The 21828-nt window shown below is 41.8% G+C and overlaps 1 protein-coding gene across 4 annotated transcripts; it reads right to left on the bottom strand.

Annotated features, from left to right (window-relative positions):
* Positions 1-1911: 1911 nt before the first annotated feature.
* On the bottom strand, positions 1912-18864 carry PSMA6 (proteasome 20S subunit alpha 6). Of its 4 annotated transcripts, none has more exons than XM_038405963.2 (7): positions 18389-18864; positions 13956-14050; positions 12265-12346; positions 11805-11960; positions 9808-9986; positions 6336-6430; positions 1912-2115 (listed from the first exon to the last, which is right to left on the bottom strand). In XM_038405963.2, exons 1-7 carry the CDS (start codon positions 18765-18767, stop codon positions 2058-2060), a joined length of 1044 nt encoding a protein of 347 aa, XP_038261891.2. In that variant the 5' UTR covers positions 18768-18864; the 3' UTR covers positions 1912-2057. The 4 variants fall into 4 exon arrangements, with proteins under 4 accessions (XP_038261891.2, XP_038261892.1, XP_043372298.1 ...); XM_038405964.2 differs by having other exon boundaries at positions 18393-18621; XM_043516363.1 differs by lacking the exon at positions 18389-18864 and adding an exon at positions 12970-13091 and having other exon boundaries at positions 13956-14045.
* Between the last annotated feature and the right edge of the window lie 2964 nt (positions 18865-21828).

Here is a 21828-nt window from a genome sequence, read left to right as displayed (position 1 = left end):
TCCAAATGACAGGTTTCAGATTAGCAGCCGTGTTAGTCTGTATTCGCAAAAAGAAAAGGAGTACTTGTGGCACCTTAGAGACTAACAAATTTATTAGAGCATAAGCTTTCGTGAGCGACAGCTCACTTCATCAGATGCATTTGGTGGATCTGATGAAGTGAGCTGTAGCTCACGAAAGCTTATGCTCTAATAAATTTGTTAGTCTCTAAGGTGCCACAAGTACTCCTTTTCTTTTTTCTCTTTCCAAAGACAGTCTTGATCTCAGACTTTACCAGTCTCTAACTGATGCTCTGATGGTATCTACATTGCTATGACCAAGGACCTCTTGATACCAACTGGAAGAGGGGAGAGACATGGGTCCCCATGGTTCACCAAAAGAGGTCGTGTAAGGTTCTATTGAAAGCCTGTATCACACTAGTCATCATAATCAGCATGAGTTGTATGTGCAGATAATGCATAAGGAGAGCATATACTGAAAATTATGTTCTCAACGCCCTGTTAAAGGCAGGTCACTCTGTGGGTATTGAGACAAACTTCTGCAGACAGGAGGTGAGACACTTCTCTCACTGGTTAACCCTTGCGTATCTTACAATGGAATTCTATTTGCCGATTGAGTCAAATGCTAATGAATATACTAGAAGTGCTGCAAGAAAAAAACGAAACAGGGGTTATCCTGTTGACAAGTAAAGACAATATATTTTTTGTAAAGTATAACTGGAGGTACGGAGGTATTCCTGTTATCCTTCAAACTGGAAAGATAAGGGAAGGAAAATCTCAGCCATCCTGGTTGAACATGCTGAGAAAGACTTGGGGTATACAGGAGACAGGGGAATGTCTTGTGAGTTAAGTTTATGCTTTGGAAAGCACGTGATCATTTGTTTCCAATAAAACAGTTACACAATCTTACTTGCTATCATATGTATCTTTGTTAATAAACAGGTTCTTGTTTTCACTATGTTGAGTTCAGTGGTGTGCTGATCCTGAGTTGCAATTAGAAAGCTGGTGTGTATTATTCCTTTGGGAGCACAGAATCTGGACGTTCTGAGAGTGTTCAGTGGATCAGGGGCTGGGCGCTCCAGAGGGACACTTGGAGGACTTGGGTTTGTGTGTGTTGAGAGACACAGACAAAAAGCCTGTAGAGGTCTGGGAGGCAGTGCCTGTGCTGCCAGAGGCTGGTGGTGGTGCTGGAAAACTGACCCAAAACAGACACAGACAAGACTTCCTCATGCTAAGGGAAGGTTGTAGGGAGGTGCCTCACAACCCTGGATACCCCTGGGAAGCATCACAGTTGCCCAACACCTTAAATCAGGAAGTTTAAGGAGTTTGGCTTAAATCAGCCAAATTCAATCTAAAAATCTAATGATTTATATATTTCCCCCCAACAGAAAGTTCTAACTGTGGGGTTGCTAAACCTAACATTGTGGTGGAGAGTGCGGTCCTTTGTTATATTCAGCATCTATTCTGAAGAAAAAGTGTGATCTTGAAGACAGTGTGGTCTAATGGCTAAGGAATGGACTCAGCTTTGTTGCTGTATCACTGTATGAACTTGAGCAAGTTACTTTACCTTCTCTAGTTTTCGTATTTTCCATCTATAAAATAGCATATTATGTTACTGGGTTACAGAAGTGATGAAAGGTTTGTAGTGAATGGCACTACACAAATATTACAAGACAATCAGAACTAATGGCCCAAAATAAGCATTTTGCGTTAATAGTGACACAAAAAGTTAGTTGTGCCAAACCTAGGGAATCAATTCATTACCATATTTTCCTTCAAGAACCCATTAGGCAAGAGGCAAATTACTGCAAAAGTGTTCCAAGCTATCAAATATTTTGAATTATGTTTTCACAACACTGAAAAAGCAAGCTCTTGTTTTAACCAAAGTATGAAAATTAAAGCAAACACCAAACGTTTTCAAAAACCTCTGTTTTATTTGGACAGAGTAAAATACAACATATAGCATTCCATTTTCAAACCATAATCCAGAGCCATTAATAAGTGTTTTCTTTTTACCAAACATCCTGGTCAGAAGCAGTCAATGCGACTAGGAAAGCTAGTTAATCTCTCTCTGCTAGAGCTACGAGGTGCGTATCAATCTCCGCTTCTGTAAGGATCCTAAAGGGGGGGAAAAAAGCATTCCAGAAATGGTTGTTTATTCTTCCCCTTAACCCACCGTCTTTCATCTTTAATGCCCCCACAAACAAATGTAAGTAGTACAGCCTCATCTTTTGTCTGTTTAAAATAATAGCTACAGCAATGGATGAGTCATGGTGATTATTTTTGAAAAACCAGCAGGAGAGTCTAGGGTCCTGGAGAGCAATGGTGACAGTGGTGGGACAGAACAGGTCATTATATAGGTCATTAGTAATACCCTTGCAAAGCTGATGAGGTAGCTACCATGATGTACTGGGATAGGGAAAAAAATAAGAGTGGTCCAAAGCAATCCATAGGACCGTTACTCCAAAGGGGATTCAAATTCTGGCCCCCTTTTCTTGAAAGGATGGCTATGACCAGATATAGAAGTCCCTCCTCCCGCAGCATACACACCCACTGTCAGGGAATACAAGGGCAGAGCTTTAGCATGGGCCCTTGAATGACAGCAGCAAAAGGGGAGCATGGCAGTAGATGCCCTATTAGGAGGGAATCTTCTGTGCCATTTAACATTGAGCTAACTTGCATTTAATTTTCCTAAAATGTATTAAATGCAAAAAGCCAGCATTATTTCACCCTTAATATTGCATTAACAAGCACTCAAGTTAGGAAATCCCAAAAATTGATGTTATACCATGCTTGCACTGGTTAAATATTAAAGAACAAATACATTAAATTTAATTAAGTAAACATGAACAGAAGTTATAGGTACAACATGGCCAGGTTAGTGCTGTGAAAACAACTATCCCTTTTGGAATTTCCAGACCCTGTAGTTGATATTTCGCCTTAAGTTTGTAATAATGTCAATTTTAAAGGAAGAGAAAGAAAGAAATCCAGAGCTAATTGATCTAGGGATCTTATAAATTCCATTGGTTTCACAACTAGAGCCAATGTGTTCCTTGAACCTAGGTATATACTAAATCCCCCAGTGATTCTAAATGCAGCCTTTAACTCAGCCATTTTCAAATGACCTCATAAGAAACTTGATATGGAGCTATTTGGCCTGTAGCGTTTACAAGCTTGCTGGCTTTGTCAATGGAGTACAGTGTCCTTAATGGGGGTGTCTTTAAAGTGTGTTTGGAAAAAAGTTCCAACACACACAGGTAGAGCTATCCATATTTTTTTTAAATATGTATTTTCAGGTAGGGCGTGGCCAAGTTTACATAAAATTTATAAACCAAGTCCATTATTCCTGATTACTTCAGTCATGGATTCTGAAGCGACCAGTACTACCACTTAGCTTCCAGCCAAATAACAGAAAAAGCTTACATTCAAATTAAAAATATTTCCCCATTCTAAATACAGATTAGTATACAGCTATGACTAAAGATCTCTAATTTACATGACCAATTAAGACAGAAGCAAGGGGTGAGATGCAGTTTGATGCAAGAGTCTTCATTTGGGATTGTTATTCTGTTGCATAGTATGATTACAAAGCATTTATACAAGCAGTGCACGCAACCGGAAAGTGGATAATAGCCCTAGACAATCCCATTTACTGACTCTTAATGGACAATGCAGAAAACCAACTTTGTTGAAGTCTCGTCCAGATAACCCACCCAAAAGATGGCCAAGCCAGTTTGACTAGGCTCAAGGAGCAAAGATGACAAAGGACTTAGTAGGTAGACAACTGGGTAGACAGCCCCGCAGCCCAGGGGGGCAGAGTTTGGGGTAAGCTACATCCTACCTAAGTTTATTTAAGAAATATGCGTGTAGACCTTTTGTGTTAAAAATCCTGTTCTCTTACTATGCTTTCTTCCTACTATTGAGATTAAACAATATTTGTTTTGAAAGAGCTATCTGGATCCCATATTCACACATGGTCAGTGGTCACAGCTCCCGAAAGGAAGACTTGCTGGCACACAACCCAGTTGGGCCTGCTGAGTAATCATGGTTGGTGCAAAAGGTGCTGTAAAATCACAGTATTCCACCCCAGATTAGTGGAAAGCAAAAGATCCAACACCCCAACAGGTATAGGCAAGAGACTCAAAACCTCAAAGACCAAGAGGGGGGAAAAAGGTGGGTATACTCAAAGACCAAGAGGGGGAAAAAGGTGCAGCTAACACTGATTTAATCTATATTTTAAGTTGAATGCACTCATAAACCTAACTAGCTGGAGAAGTTATGAACCACCACTTTTCAAGAATGAGCAAGAGTTATCTCAATGATATTTACTCCAGAAGATTTACTCGAAGACGTTCTCTATATTAGGAAAAAGTGTTTTTAAAAAATGCATGTTAGTGAACACGTTGCAATTAATGTGTTCAATATTCAGTATTTTTATTAATTACTTGGATAACGGAGTGGAGAATGTGCATATAAAAATCTGCAGATGAAACCAGGCCGGGAGGGGGTTGCTAGCACTTTTGAGGGCAGGATTAGAATTCAAAGCAACCTCGACAAATTGGACGAGAATTGGTCTAAATCAACAAGATGAAATTAAACAAAGACAAGGGAAAAGTACTGCACTTAGGATGAAAAAAAAAAAATCAAATGCACATATACAAAATGGGGAATGACTGGCCAGGCAGTAGTACTGCACAAAAGGATCTGGGCATTATAGTGGATCACAAATTGAATACGAGCTGATAACATGAGGCACTTATGAAAAAAGCTAATATTCTGGGGTGTATCAACAGGAATGTCTTATATAAGACACGGGAGGTAAATGTACTGTTCAATTAGGCACTGGTGACACCTTAGCTGGAGTAGTGTGTCCAATTCTGGGCACCACACTAAGAAAGATGTGGATAAATTGGGACAGCCCAGAGTAGAGCAACAAACACGAAAACCTGAGCTCTGAGGAAACTTCAAAAGAACTGGGCATTTTTAGCCTTGAGAAAAGACGACTGAGGAGTTCTTGATAATCTTCAAATAGGTCAAATGTGGTGGGGTGGCTGCCCCACTCCTGAAGAACAGGGATTAAAACAGCCAAGCTAGGCTGATTGGAGTAGCAGCCACAGCTCAATTAGGGCCCAGCAGGCCCTGATAAGTGGGCCAGAACTGGAGCAGTGCTGGGGCATAGGGAAAGGGAGCTCCAGCCTGGTAAACCCCCAGGCTGCAGGCCTTGGTGAAGGCTTACACAGTTATTGGGGTTACAGAGGCAGCTGGTCCTACCCCTTGCTAATGATGAGTGGTCATTACAGACTGCAGTTTGTCCAGTGAGCAGGGGCTAGATGATGACTGGCAGTAGCCACTGAGGCAAGGTGGGTTTAGAGGGTTGGGAGTTCCCCTGGGAGGGGAGACCCAGAGTAAGGGGATTACTGCTGGGGGCAGAACCCTGAGGTAAAGGGCACTGGGGTTTGGGAGGGACACGGGGCCAGTGGCAAGCGAGACACTGGCCTGCAGAGGATGCTCTGTACACTGGAAAAGAGCTAATTCCCAGATGATCAGCAGGAGGTGCTGCGCCAGTAAGTCTCCTTTCACTACACTGTTATAAAGAGGAAGGTGATCAGCTGTTCTCCATGTCCACTGAAGGTAGGACAAAAAGTAATTGGCTTAATCTGCAGCAAGGGAGGTTTAGCTTACCTATTAGGAAAATCTTTCTAACTATAAGCAATAGGCCAGGCTTCCAAGGGAGGTTATAGAATCCCCATCATTGTCCAGCCTGTTCTTAAAAGCCTCCAAACACCTCTCAGGGATGGTGTCTAGGCATACTTGGTCCTGCCTCAGCATGGGGGGGGGGTGGGGGAATGGAAGGAGAAGGATGGACAAGATGATCTCTCAAGGTCCCGTCCAGCCATACATTTCTATGATGCTATGTTTTTAAACATCATTTAACACCTAGCATATACAAGGTTTAACACCTCTAAAACATGTTAGTTATTATGGTCAATGGCAAGGGAAGAGGATGGTAGACCATGTCTAGTCAGTACCAGCCTATACTAGATTCTAATGTTTTAATTAACTGCTGCTTAAAAACTTTTGTTTTTTTTGTTTTTAAAACGTCTTCCTGTCTAGTTAGAGCTTAAAGTAGGACCACAGTTCCCAACTGCAAAAAGTGATCTGAAAGGAAGTCAAACTCCCCACACCCCAAATTTTTAGGAAGTGGCAAGCCATTCCCCCCCCCCCCATGTCTTCATTTCCATCTGTATTTTAATCTACCTTTATGAAGGGAGGGAGTTAAAATTAGCCATTCATAACCCAAAAAGCATAACAAGTTCCATTACAGTCATTTAACTTACCTGAATTTAGGGTTTTCAACTGTAACTACTCCAACTTCTAGTTCCGAAGGTTTGAAATCAATGGACAGAACAGTAGACAGGCAAGTTATACCTGTCTAAAAGTAAAAGTTAGATAAAAGAAATACTGAAGAAAGAGCACTCAAAACATTGTCAAGAGCTACTACCTTTCAATTTCAAGTTAAATCACTCCATCTCTTCCCCACATACTCCCAAATTTTCAAACATAAATTGCTTCTGTTGCAAAATTCAGCTCTCTCTTCACCCCAGGCAAAACAATCTACAAGATAAGGACCCCCTTAATAATCAGTTTATCTTGGGATTTCCCGATAAGAAAATCCAACAAGTTGCTTACCATGCAAAGGTTAAAATCTTTTGATTTGAGCTGGAAATAGAACACATTTACCACCAACAAAAAAACCGAAAACAATCTGGACATCTTAATTACAAGCCAGTTTTACCTTGGTGGTTTATTGGTGGTTTGGTTTTGTTTGGTGTGGTGTGTTTTTTTTGTTGTTTTTTTTTTTTTTGGAGAACTTGGAGTCATCACCATGCTTTTCACAAACAAATACACAAGTCACTTGTGCAGTTACTATTTCATTATGATTTTTTTTTTTTTATAACATGCCCTCATATTGGGGAAGAAATACTGCACTTAACCATGATTATTACCTTTTCTGTTTTTACTAATTATCCAAGGTATGCGTTACAAGTTCTCTCTCAACCGCTTTCCATACTTAATCCTGCACTGAAGTCATAACTGTAATGTTGAGGCTATCTTCTCGTAACAATGAAGGGACAGAAAAGATCTTTTGTAAGTAGCTAGCTGGCTGGCTGAATTGATTTTAATGTTGCTAATATTTAATTGTATTGTTAATGGTGCATTAGGGTGACTAGAGCCTTAGATAGGCATCATCTTGGTTATTTAAACTGAAAAATAAATGGAAATGCGATAATTTCTGAAACACTAAACTGATGTGTTGTAGTAGAATTATGCCTTCAATACAAGGTCCAGTAGAAGCCAGATTATGAAAGAATCTTTTTAATCAAAACACACATCACTTAAAGCCTTTCACCAGGATCCTGGAAAAGCATGAAGATGCCATCAGGTTTCTTGGTTTTGCTCAGCAGAGTCACTTCTCATGGCTGACTCAAATTTTAAAAGGAACATTTAATAGGGTCAACATAGGCACAAAAATGTAGGTTTGTGAAGATTTTTACAAAACTTAAAAAAAAAAGGCTACCAATAGAAGTGTTTCTATGAATTGATTGGAACTGGAACTCATTTGCATTTAAACATTCCTTTCAAGCATTTGGTTCCAAAACATTGCAGTGCTGTGCATTAAAAACAGAATATGAAACTGACTAGGAATAGACTCAATCTACCTCAATTGCCCAATGTGAGTGATACACAAGAAGCCAGCAAACAATGGCAAAATAAATTTTATTTTGGATGGGATATTCAAGAGAGTCTGAGGGAGTTAGATATTCATCTTCCACTGAACTTCAATAAGATTTGAATGCCTAACACCCTTAACACTTTTGAAAACCCCAATTTTCAACTGTAATAATTTTAGGTGTTAAAATTATGACTGTTTAATTGTCTCTATAAGGCTGTAATTTGTAACTGAATATAAGCAAAGTGTGAACATGTTCTAATGCTAACAAAGCTTTTTAAAAGCTTAAACCGTAACAATTCAGCTAAACTTCTCAATTCCATTTCTAAACATGCATCTGGTATTTAAATAAGCCATCTCCTGTTGAATCCTGCAGTGGAAGATTTTATTTTAAGGTTATTATAGTTTGTGACTGCAGTGTTTGGTGTATCACAAGATCAGCATTATGACTTAAGAACAAGATCATACAGGAGAAATAGATGGGCCATGAAGAGGATTGTTTAAACTCAAATCTCTTACGTTTAGCTGAAACAGTAAGGAAAATTAACACAAGATAGTGTTAGCTTATTTTATAAGTAGTTTACATATTAAGGCTGTGTCTTGAATGATAATTTCCATAATAGCTAGCATTATACTTACTACATGTACACATATGCAATAATAGGAATACAATTGCTGAATGGAGTATCACAGGAGTCAGACAGTGCATTGCTATACCCAGCCACACTCTGCAGTGCTAGTGCTAGGATCATGGTGTTTTCCTGGCCCTTCATCTTTCCTTCAGTGGAAAAGCAGGATAAATAGTATCCATGTACAAGAAATCGAGTGCAGTGGGACTGATGCTCAGTGGGGACATACTAGTTTCCGTAACTTATTTTTAGGAGCTATTTGTTTTGTGGTCAGTTTCAGAGGAAAGAAAAATACAACTGGAACCCCCACATGCAAGCACACCCAAACCCCCAACTGACTTACAGACAGTAATTTTAAAATCTGCCCTAAAATGCGTAGTAAACTCACCACTTCCCTCACTGAAAAATAGCACTATAATCTCTGGCACAACTACACTTTTAGTACCTTGCCCCTCTAACAGGCCAAATTTGGAGGATCAGGAAGTCAGTATCTTCCTATCAAGGCTTCTACCAGTAGCCCTATGGATATACATCTCCATTAGAGATGCATCCTTGACCAAGATGATTCTAATGTTGCTGCTGCAAAAAGCATCTGCACCACTACAACACCAACTGTCAGCACTGGTGCTACATAACTACCTAGAATATAGTAACTTCCTATTTTAAAGTGCTTTCTAGCATGCAGGTTGGTTTAAAAACCTTCAAAACCATCTTCAGTGACTTGCTCCTCAGACAGCAAATCCAATATGACAACTACAAACTGATGTGACAGGATTTCCTGGCTTCCACAATGCAGGGTCCTGAGCAACCACCACACTTAAAATGGCAATGATGACTCTGCAGTAACAGGCCAGGAGCACTGAAAGCTGATAACAAGTAAATGACTTTAGTTCAGTTTGTGCTAATATAAGAATCCTATTTCTAAAAGGAAAAACAGACTGTCTATATTGAAAAGAACTTGAAGGGTGGAACAAAACTAGATTTCACTGCTTTTGTCAGTTTACAAGGAAGGAAAATATTACACATCCAGCAACTAAACAATGACAACATTAAGAAAAACCTTAAGGCAAAGCCCACTATATATAGATATTGGAGGGGAAATGGTGGCAAGCCAACTAATAGAACATTCTAATGTCAATGTGTATGACTTTTGTGTTTTACAAGGAATTTTCAATACGCTGGTGGGACATTTGGGTATATGAACAGCCTTATGAAACACTGATTAAAAAAATGCATAGCACAAGCACAGGCAAGAGTTTGGTTAGCTCTATTTAAGCACTTTCAAAATTAAGATTTCCTAGTGAAAACGGCTGCGTACTATGGCAGTGACATTGGGCACCATAACAAAAGGAGGAAACACAAATACTTCTTTGCATCATAACCCTTTACACAAGTACTACAGGTAGTGGAGCGCTTTTGGCTCAGTTTGATTTTCCCCTACTGGCTTACCTCTACTGTCTGTTCAAACGTCCAGTCATATTTCTTCTTTACTTTCTTTTCAAGAAAGCTGGTTGACTCTGTTTGTTTGACTCCTGCAGCTGTGGCCTTGAACCCACAATAGTAACCTGCAGGATCACACTTGTATACCTGAGGGCCATGTTCTTCATCAATACCAATCAGTATCATGCCTTTTAAAATAAATAAATAAATAAAATTACTTTACATTTTAATTTTTGATATAACCAAAGTGTCACGTGATTGGGGATTCTGAGTTTTAGAACATAGACTCTCCTTTAGTATGAACTGGGACAGTGCACAGTTACCTTTTTGGACCTAGCCCCGTTATTCTGAAGTTCATGTTTCCCCTTTACCACTAAGGTGACATACCGCTCAATTGTGCCTCATTTCTAAGAATGTACCTCATTTTAGACCAAACCGGGTTTTTATCTCACACAAAACAAACCATTCATTAAATGCAGAAAATGTAATGCAGTGTTGACTTTGCAAGAGAGCCACAAGGTCAGGTAATACAAAAGTTAAGGTGCCAGTAACAAGGTTAAAAAGTCAGCTGCAGCGCACATCCTATACTATATTTTTGTAGAATGTCATAAATTAAGCATACATTTAACCTGAAAAAAATAGGAAATCTTACAAATACGTTGCATAGTCAAGTTAATGAAAGCACTGGAACCTTAACCTGTATATTGTTGACTGACATTTTAACTTTACAATATTGCCTCACACTGCATTACATTGCATTTCTATTTAATTTCATAGATTTAAAAAAAGTGAAGGAAAAGAAAACTTCAAAAACAATTAAATGTATAGATCTTAGATGCTCATCTGATTTTACCAGTGCAGATTTAAGATCTTTTACACATGTGCTAAGTACAAGTAATAAACAGATGCGGAGTTGAGATTTACTATTGTATATACATTCAGTATGCAATTTTAAAACAGTAAATTAAAACCTCAGAACACTCTGAACAGCTTAAGCACCATAAATAGAGCTGGCTGAAACTTGTATTTTTGGTCTGCACTAATTTTCAGGTTTTTTTAAAATTGGGGTTATTTTGCATTGGAATGAAACCAAATTTGCCAAAATTTCTCAGCAAAACCAAGAAACTTCTTTCAGAAACACCAAAAGACTGTGTTTTTGAACAAAATTCGTGAAACTGACAAGAATGTAAATTTAATTGAGCTTCTGCTAGTGCTCCCAGTGTCTTCAGCAGTGCTCAGCCCACCTGTGGGCTCTCCCTGGCCGTAGGGAAATCTGCATGTTGGGGCTACCTTAGAGCTGCGGACCCTGTAAGCCAGTCCCAGGATTTCCACGTTCTGTGGAAGGGATCCTAGAACCCCCTTAGAGCCCCTGCTGGAGCTGAGATTCTCTAGGCTTCAGGGCTCCCCACTATGGAGTTGGAAGCCCAGGCCCAGATAGAGGTGAGGCTCCTAGGTCCAAGCAGGGAGACTGGAAGCCCTGGCCTGGGGGGGGCTACACTTACAGCAAGACTCTCAGGGCTTCCAGGCTCCATGCTCTGGTGCCCTTCCTGCTGCACAGCTGGGAGCCTAGAAGTCCCAGGGGCTGCTAGGCTCCCTGCTTCATGTGAGGGAGTCAGATACTTCAGGGTCCCTGAAGGAAGGGTTACTCTCTGGAGCTATGGACCCTGGAACCCAGACTGCAAGCAGCCCACTAGGAAATCAGGCAGGTTTCCCAAAACTTTTCTCCTCCTTGCAACAGCATTTTTTTACTAAATTAGGTTTCCTCAAAGGTAAATGGCTTGCTTGAGTTCATATGGTGAGTCAATTGAAGAAACAGCAACATAATCCCACAGTCCAGACTCCAACACCCGTTTTAACTATTAGTCACCACTACTCTTTACATTATGCTCATATCATTTTACATATCTAGAAAAGTTGGTTAGAATTTGTTCCCATACATTTAATTTAAAAAAAAAATTAAATCTGTATCTTAGATTTATCAATTTGGTACACTTTACTATACTTACAGCAACCAAGAGGCCTCATTTCAGCATTTTGTGTGTAGACCTGAGAAATATCTGCAATCCGTTTACACAGCATATCCACTGGGATCTCATAGCCGTACTTGTATTTCCAGTTAGCAGCCTCGTAGCGGGCTCTTTGAACCTGAGACCTGCTGTCAGCTAATATAAAAGACAAAATATTTACTTCCACTAAAAAAAATGTTTAGAGAAAGTTCTTGAAAACACACCACATTGCATTGCTGGATATGCTGTTGATAGCACTAATCTGATCTCCATCCTGGAAGATCCCACTGTGCTAAATTTATTTAAATAAATTGTCAGTTTGTAAATAGCAAATCTCTTAAACCTCATCTCCAGTTTTGGATTACAGGAGTTTGCAAACATCAACATAACATGAAATGAAGTAATAAAAGAAAAAAGTATTTAAAAATTTGGATATTTAAACAGAAGGTAAATTAATTACCTGTCATTCCTGTCATTACACATCCAATAGTTTCAGTAATTCTGAATAAATGAGTCACTGTGCTGGAATCCAATAACTTGTCCTAATAGACAAAAATACTGAAATAATTTAAAAGAAACAATAGTCCTTTACCCACATATTAATACCAGATCACTGAGGCCAGGTCTACACTACGGGGGAAAAACATCACACCTGAGCAATGCAGTTATACCAACCATAACCTCCCCATGCTAGCAGTGCTGTGTTGATGGGAAAGCTTCTCCCGTCAGTGTCTTCACTTCACTTGGTGCAGCTACATCAATGCAGCATTTTAAGTGTGGACCTGCCCTCAGGCCAACAAGAGGCAGAAATCAGAAAATTATGGTAGAAACTGTCTTCCAAGCACTCCACTATCAGCATGCAAAGAGGGGAAAGTTCCAAGATCACACTGCATTTGCAAAGAATTGCTGAACTTCCATTATAAGTTCCTAGTATCTTGTTCTGCAGAAACGTGGGAAGAATTTCTACTACTGTGTTCCAGTGATCAGTCATAAATAGGTAGCAAAGGAACAAGGGGACCCCATAAAAGATTAGTCACTGAGTGGCAATGGGGGAAGATGGAAACCTCTTCCCCAGGACAATTTTGAAGATCCCTAGACAAAGATTTAGGAATCCCTAGTATGTTCGCTGCTCTTCAAATTAGGAGTTAAATTTTTCCCATCTTGCCTGCTTCTCTTCCTCAGCATTGCTGTGTCACTCCATCCAATGTGCTGACAGACATTTACTGAAGTCTTCCTCTCTGTACCACTCATACAGTGCTTTACAGGTAAGGTTTCAGAACAGCAGAACTGGGAAAAATGCACAGGTAAACAGTCCCACACCTCAAAGACAGATGTATTCTCAGGTGGTCCAGGGCTTTGCAATAACGAATCTATATTGTGTGGCGTTGGGGTGCTGAGAAGACGCTTGAGCAGCAAAGGGAAGGCAAGTCAGGGCAGGCATAGTGGTAAAATGGTATGGTTTAATTCAGTAGTTTTCAAACTTTTTTTTCTGGCGACCTAGTTGAAGAAAACTGTTGATGCCTGTGACCCAACAGAGCTGAGGCAGGAGGTTGGAGTGCAGGAGGGGGTCAGGGCTCTGGGGAGGGGCCAGGAATGAGGGGCTCGTGGTGCAGGAGAGGGCTCCAGGTTGGGAGGGGGCACTCAGGACTGCGGGTTGGAGTGCGGGATTTGGGCGTGGGCTTACCTCGGGCTGCTCTAGGTCAGCAGCACAGCAGGGGTGCTAAGGCAAGCTTCCTGCCTGTCCTGGCACTGCGGACCGCACTGCGCCCTGGAAGTGGCCAGCAGCAGGTCCAGCTCCTAGGCATCACCCTCCCCAGGTCCCATTGGCCAGTTCCCGGTTAATGGGAGTACAGAGCCGGTGCTCAGGGCAGCACACGGAGCCCCGTGTCTCCCCCGCTTCCAGGGCACAGTGCAGTGTCAGAACAAGTAGGGACTAGCCTGCCTTAGCCGGGCAGCACTGCTGATGGGACTTTTAACGGCCTGGTCTGCAGTGTTGACCAGAGCCACTGTGACCCAGTACCGGGTTGCAACTTGCAGTTTGAAAACCACTGGTTTGATTCATAGACACATGGCTGATAATTTCACTAAATTTACTATTCGCATTCCAGAAATAGGGTTGTGTGTGTGTGTGTGTGTGTTTGTTCTACTTACAGGTACTTTCTTCTGTGTTACAATTACTGCACAATCTTTCCCACGAACAGCTACTGATGTAAGGCCACCCTGGTTAATAGCCTTAAAAGCATATTCTAGAAAGATGCATATGAATATAATCAGAAATACTTATACCATTGCCACTAATATCATATTTGGGGGCAGAGCCTGCAAGCCCACCACACATATATATCCCACTGGGGACTGAGCCCTCTGTTTGCAACAGCTTGTCCCCATGGACAAATATACCGAGTTTGACTCTCCTCTGTTCAATTAGAGTGCTGAACAGTATTAGACATTGTTGTTGCTCTCCCTTTTGAAATTTGAAACAAGAAATTCTGTGTCCCTGCCAGAGAGCAGGCAAGCAACATTAAGGTTTAATTTAAGAAAAAAAAAAAAATCAGGAAATATAGATTTCAGTTTGAAAGTTCAACCTTAACTTTACCACCTTCAAGATGTTATGTTAAATATAGCGTATAAAATTTCTTATAAACCTTATATAGTAAGCTACACTACAGTAACAAGTACTCATGCCTGGCTTGATTTTTAAGTCTCAACAAGATCTGCAAAACAAGCCAATTAAAGGAAAAGCAGTTCAGTGGTTGACTGAAATGGCCCAATGTTAAAACGTTAACTTTGAATCTATGAAAAAAACCCTTTCCACTTGAAGAAACTAAATGGTTATAATTTTAAAGCCACTGGATTAGATATAATTAAGACTTAAAATTAAATCAAAACTCAAGCCTGTACTATAATTTACTGTAAGAATGAATAAGCAATTCCTGTTTGTTATATTACATACATTACACCGCACTTAATCAACAAACAATTTGTGACAGAGAGACCATATAACAAAAAAATCACAAGGGGCCCAGAAATAAAGGTTGACCTTTCAGTAGTCCCTCAACATTTTCTGGATCTTAACACCGCATTAATGACTTTATTCCCCAAAAGAATATTATTTATTTTATTTATATAGAAGAAACCGACAACTGAAGTTATAAGTCCAATTATCTAGAATTATTTGGTTCCATCTCTTAAACCACACTGCTGTTGACTATGGCCTCCCAAGCACTTAACAAGTAAGTTCCCCATGATTTTTATTTGGTAACTTGTGTATTAAAAGATGAGAACTCATAAATTCATATTTACATAACACCTAATTATCAACCACTTAACTATTTGGCACTAGGTAAATTTATAACTAGTAAACAAAATTTATGCTAATAATGTTCTGATTAAGCATTCATTATAAATTGCTCTACCTCAGTTTCCAGGGAGACATCCGAAGAAAACCTTTGTTGCAATTTAACTTGTCCCAATTAAGTAATTTTATTGCAATAATACAGTACAGACCCGTTTACACACGGATGTCGGGAGACAAGCCATCATGACCGCGTGTTAACGGACAGCGGGTTAAGAGGGTCATGCTGAAAAAAGTGTCTATGATTTCCTTAGGAAAAAAAAAAAGCCGTTATTTTCTGCTCTTTTTGGCTCACATTTTTTTTTTTCTTATGAAGCTTGTCATTCACCGCAGATGAAATGCGTTCACGGCTGATTCATCGGCTTTCTCCAGAAATCGATACCTGCGCTATGCCATGACGCTTTTTAAAATGACTTATAAACCCCTTGCTGGCTTGGAAGGATTCATCCCCCGTTAAATTTCCAAATTTTGTTGCTTGGGGTTGAAGAATTGGCCCACTTAGCGGCATTCCTCTCAGCCTTTCCTGAGCAAACCATATGTGCATGGCTTTGTCTGTTGGGGGTCTTGCTGAATAGCGCACATTTTTTTGCTTAAGCCCCGCAGCAGAATAGTTATTTTGTACAAAGCCATTCAGTTTAGTTTTTAGTCATTCTCAGAGAGAAGGTTCGGCAATCCCAATATCTTTTGAAACTTTAACTTGGGTTTCTCCGCTATATATCTATTGCAGCTAGCTTTTCTTCTACAGTGTAGGAATGCTAATGCTTGCCCTGTGCCATTATATTAGGCCTACTGTTAAAATTTTCTAATGTACTGTGTATATATATTACTATGTAGCTACTATACAATATATATCTCTCTAGCATGACAATGACTAAGCGTGCATGATAAGTCTTTACCAATATCTGTAAAGATGTAAAATACGTTTTCGCTCCGCACTGCCTGTCGATTTCTACATCAGTGAATTAATGAGCAAATCTGTAGCGCTACATAGCAAGTTCCTGTACCGCATGTTAACGAGTCTCTCATGTTAAATGGGTAGCACTGGGAGGCATGGCGCTACAGCGCGTTAAGCGGATTCGCGTATAAATGGGTCTGTACTGTATTTGACATTTATACAGACTTTCATCCTTCAGCATTTCAGTGGTACTGTGCATATGTATTTAAACGGCAGCAGGCTCTGCACAGCATGCAGAACTTCGCAACAATGGGAAAAGGGGAAATTTTGAGACACACCTATGCAACAAATTCTACTTGAAAGAAACCTCCCCTTTCTAAAGCGGACACAGTAGAAGACGCAGGAATGCCAGTACTCCGAGGCAAGTTAAGAGCAACAAGGAGTGCTTCTGAAAAGAACTGTTGCCTTCTCCAAGCACCCATGCATCATTTCAGCAGCAAATTTCTCAGCTTTGGGAAGTAAAAGACAAAATTCTTCACATTCAATGTACCACCCAATTGTTTTCAACATTTAATTTAGCAAACTAAAGTATATTTTAAATAATTATATTAAGCAACTTGAATTTATAAGGGATTAAAGTGGGAGGGGAAAAAGTCATACTGTACTACACATACTGATTTGTTTGTCCCCATGTTAAATCTATATCCTAAATTTAAAACAGTTTTCTTATTTTCAGATTGTCGCAATTCAGTTATTATACGGCAACAATATTTTTTATTTATGCAGAACCACAGTTTTTTCTAACCCAACAGGATTCAGCATTTGACTAATTTGACCAAGTTTCTGGTCCCCCGGATGGCGGGAGGCTAGGAATATTCCAGAAGCATAAACACACACAAGCACCATGCTTCAAGCCCATGAAGGTGCTGTAACAATTAGATCCTAAGAATAGTGCTCCCATCTAATCCAGTTCTCTAACTGGAGAGATGGGGACTGCGGCAGGTTGAGAAAGTGTAATAACTGCAGGAAATAATTGTGTACGTGCTAAAGTAGAGGGAATCCTCTTGACTTGGCAATGAATTCCAGAGACTGCCCAATTCTCCCCAACACAAAAGAAGTTTGCTAGTAAGATAATGCACATCTGAGAACACTTTTAGAATGAAAAGCATCTGGACAGTCTAGCATTACACGAATCAGTGGTTTGTGTTTTTTCATTGGTATGGCAGCCAACAAAAGTGTTTGGAACTAACATACATTCATGGGCCATCCAAGAAAGCGAAGAGTCAACCTGAAAACTGATTAATTAATAATATTATTTCTGAGCAGCCAGTCACATTCCATTACTTCCCTTCCCCCATCTACTTCAGGTAATCATGTAGCAAACCTAGAATGCTAAATTCTCCTTTTATTTTTATTACTTTAAGGGAATTATAGACCAGTCAACCCAACTTCAATAGCTGGAAAGATACTGGAACAAATTATTAAACAATCAATTTATATGCATTTGGAGAATAGGGTTTAAAGTAATAATTAGCATGGATTTCTCAAGAACAAATCAGGCCAAACCAACCTAATTTCCTTCTTTGACAGGTTTACTGACCTAGTGGAGAAGCGATATATCCTAATTGTAGTAAGGTTCTTGACACAGTCCCACATGGCATTCTCATAAGCAAACTAGGGAAATTTGGTCCAGATTAAAATTACAACAATGTGGCCACACAACTGATTGAAAAACTATGCAAAGAATAAACAAGAAGTACTTGTTAGTACTTAGAGACTAACAAATTGGGCATAAGCTTTTATGGGCTAAAACCCACTTCATCAAATGCAACTATCAATGGTTTGCTGTCAAACTGGGGGAACGTTATCTAGTAGGGTCCCACAGTGGTCTGTCCTGTGTCCAGCACTATTCAATATTTTCGTCACTGGAGTAGAGAATATGCTTATAAAATTTAAAGATGACCCCAAGATGGGAGGCACTGCAAGCACTTTGTCTGGCTGGTTACGCTCCCCCGCGAGCTGCGCGTAGGGGTACCTCGTGGGGCGCGTTGCAGCCTCCCGCCCCCCAGGAGCGGTTGTGGGGGGAGGGCCATGCTGAGCTCCCGGCCCCCATGACGGTGCAGTCCGCGCTGGGACACCGCCCCTATTGCAACCCCCCTCGCCGCCCCCCGAGAAACGGCGGCAGCGTCGCCCCAATCTCGGCAGCGTCAGACCCGAGCGCCCCTGGAGCAACCAGCACAGGCGCCCCGGCAGCGGGGCGGGCCCAGGCCCGGGGCAAGGGCCCGGCCCGCACCATGACGGGGCAGTTCGGCGGCTGCCGTGCCGGACACTCACCTACTTGGTAGAGGCGGCCCTCGGGGGAGAAGATAGTGATGTGGCGGTCGAAGCCGGCGCTGGAGCCTCGGGACATGGCGGGGGGAAGGCGGCAGCGGCGCAGGAAACCGGCCGGTAACGCAGCGTGCCGGGCCCGTTCCCACCAGGCTGAGTCTGGGAGCCGCTGTGGGACAGGGAGTGCTTCCGGGACACGTGCTCCTCTGCGCAGGCGCAAATAACACACCATCGCTGAGCCAGGGCCGAGGAGCCGCGAGCTCGCGTTTTGTCGCGACACACTTCGACGGCACGCGTCCGCTCCTCTGCGCATGCGTTTAAACAACAGCCTCCCCTCCCCCCATGCAGCTACAAACCTCCGCCTACGGCGCCGGCGCAGGAGCATGAGGCTCCTTGATACTGAGCCTGCAAACGAAACGAGAGTTAGCGGCCCTTCACTGCGCAGGCGCTCTGCTGTCCTCTTTCCAAGGTGGTGAAGGTGCTGTCGTTTGCCTGTCCAGGCAGGGGTCGCTGTGACCTTTGCACATGCCCCAAGCGCACAGGGCAGGCCGGGGGGCTGCACCCTTTGGTGGTGGCCCTGTTAGGGCTGGGGGTGACCAGCATCATTCCCTCCTGCCAGTAGGGAGATGGGGCTGCCACCACAGTCTAATCTAGCCTGTCCTGGGTGTTGGAGCCTCGCCACCTGTTCACATCAGGCCACTGGCTTGGAAGTTGCAATATTAAAAAGTTTAATGATGTAATTCGCCAGTGAGGCGTGGGACACCAGTGTTCACCGGGGCAAGGCTGTCTCAGAAACTGAGGGCCAACAAATCCAGCTGTCCTCAGACTCAGGAGAAGATTGCACCATTGCAGTTATCGCTGCCACCCAGCCCCTGTTGCATATTGAAGATTCACAGAGTGGCCACGCAGATGTCCCCAGTGTGCAGTTCCTACATTGTAGGAGCACTGTGTGACAGATCAGGCCTGCAGCTCTCACATGTTGTTTCACCTACACCTTTCAAAAGAACTGGTGTGAAGCAGATGGATGGAACGTCAAACTAATGTACAACCAGTGCTATACAATTTGGAAAACCCTGAACTAGGCCACACTTCTTGCCCCCTGACAGACCCCCCACTCCTGGACTCCTGCCTCATCCAACCCCCATTGTTCCCTGACGGCCCCCCGGGACCCCTGCCCCATCCAACCACCTCTTCTCTCCGTCCCCTGACCGCCCCCGGAACTCCTGACCAAGACTGCACCCCTGCCACCCCATCCAACCCCCCTTCTGCCCCCTTGGGACTCCTGCCCCATCCAACCACCCCTTGTCCCTGTCACCTGACTGTCCCCCACCGCCCCATCCAACCCCCCCAATTCCTGACTGCCCCCTGATCCCTGCCCCCATTCAACCCCCCCTGTTCCCCACCTTCTGACCGCCCCCCAACCACTCCCCCGAACTGCCCTGCCCTCTATCCAACCCGCCCTGCTCCCTGCCCCCTTACCACGCAGCACAGAGCACCGGGTCAGGCTGGGCTCTGCAGCTGCGCTGCCCCAGGAGCTCGCAGCCACGCCGCGCTGCCCAGAGCATTGCGCCGGCAGTGCAGTGAGCTGAGGCTGTGGGGGAGGGGGAGAGGGAACAGTGGGGGAGGGGGCTGGAGGCGAGCCTCCCGGGCCAGAGGCTCAGGGGCCGGGCAGGAGGGTCCCGCGGGCCAGATGTGGCCCGCGGGCCATAGTTTGCCCACCTCTGACTTATTACCTTAAAAAATACACCTTTAAAAAAAAAAAAAAAGGATGCTTCTCCAAATACACCAAACACCTTTGACCTTGAAAGGGTTTTTTAGATGTACTTTTAACACATTCCCGGCCTCTGTCTCTGAAGCAGTATTATCTAGCCCAAGCAATCAAAAATCATTAGATAGGTTCCTAAAAAGCCAAGATTGGTTTAAAAAATCTTACATTTTAAAAATAATATATGGGTTCTTTTTATTTGCTTTCTGGTTTTTTTTGGTTTTTTTTTTTTTGGTTTTTTTGGTATGTTTGAGACTTTAGAGTTCACAATTTCAAGCTTTTATTCTATAATCATGAGGGCTAGAAACTTTTTCAAAATGAAAGTTGAGATTCTTATGTAAATCCCTGACTCCAAGATTCTGGCTTTAAGAAAAGCCAATATTGCAAAACTCATGACAAAAATCACAAGAGACAAAATCACACTGAATTATTTGAGCACCTGACAAGATTAAGCAAAAAGGCTACCGTAACTCCAGTGTTTCTGCACTGACAGTGCTCAGTCCAGCGCTCAGACCAGATGTGCATCAAACTACACCACCTACAGCCAACCTCCCCTAAAAGGCAGATGTACTTGTTTGAGAGAAAAAAGGGAGAGGGATAGGGAATCAATATCCAACCAGGAGGAGTAAAAGAACAACAAAATCCCTTGCGCCCACAGCAAAGGAAAACAAACAGAAAGGGTGTGAAGGGGGAGACAATATGGACAGAATATAAAGAGGATAGACAAGGGAAATATGCTCAGAGGGAATGTAGGATGCCAAGCATCCAATGCATTTTTGCATGCGGAAAGAAAATGTATTGCTCAAAGGCATGTAGAAGGCATTGCTTGAAGGCAATACATTTTGGATATTTTTTTTCACTTTAACAGGGAAAGGAAAGAGCAAGAAGTTTTAGAGATCACTGTAGTTTCTGCCGTCGGTTTAAAAACACACCACCATGGCTTGTCTTAGCTTAATTAAAACAGACCTTTAGACTTGCACAAATTGCAACAATGTTATTACCCTTTCCTGAGCCCAAACACATTTAGATAACAACAGGAAAATAGTCGCTTACCTGGACTACAGTTGAGCTTTTCTCAGTCAGAAATCATTATAGCTTTAAGTTGCTCTACCCTATGAACAAATTATTGCATTTTTAAAACTTAGCAAGTATGGCTGTAAATAAAACATGGTTTGATCTTGCTGTGAAGGTGAGAGTGAACTGTGTTCCAGTAGTATTGCCAAATTGTGACAAAGCTCTTAAGTTGTAAGATACACTCACAAACTAGCATCTCTGCAGTCTAATATTTTCTGAACACTGAAAAACTGGTGTGGTTCACATTTGACATGTTTAGAAATGATCCATCAAAAATATCAGGAAGTTGGAATATATATATGTATATATATATATTTGGTCTCAGAAAAAACTCTTTCATATAAAAACTACATCTCAGAATAATATTTCTAAAGAATTTATTTTTGTAATAAAATACATCCTTCAAGTTCTCTTTTAAGAGTCTAATTTAAGGTTAAAAGAAGGACATCTACTGACATCAGAATAGAAGTTTGGGCTTTTATTTCTGGACAATAATTTCCCACAGCTGCATCATCATATTGCAAGACATTTGAAAGACTGATTCTCTATATCAGTATCTAGTACAGAGGGAAATTCCCCACCATAAAGCCATTAACATAATCCTCTG

This window comes from Dermochelys coriacea, chromosome 6, assembly GCF_009764565.3.
Source record: "Dermochelys coriacea isolate rDerCor1 chromosome 6, rDerCor1.pri.v4, whole genome shotgun sequence".
Taxonomy (NCBI): Eukaryota; Metazoa; Chordata; order Testudines; family Dermochelyidae; genus Dermochelys; species Dermochelys coriacea.
This window is presented reverse-complemented; position numbering and strand designations above follow the sequence as displayed.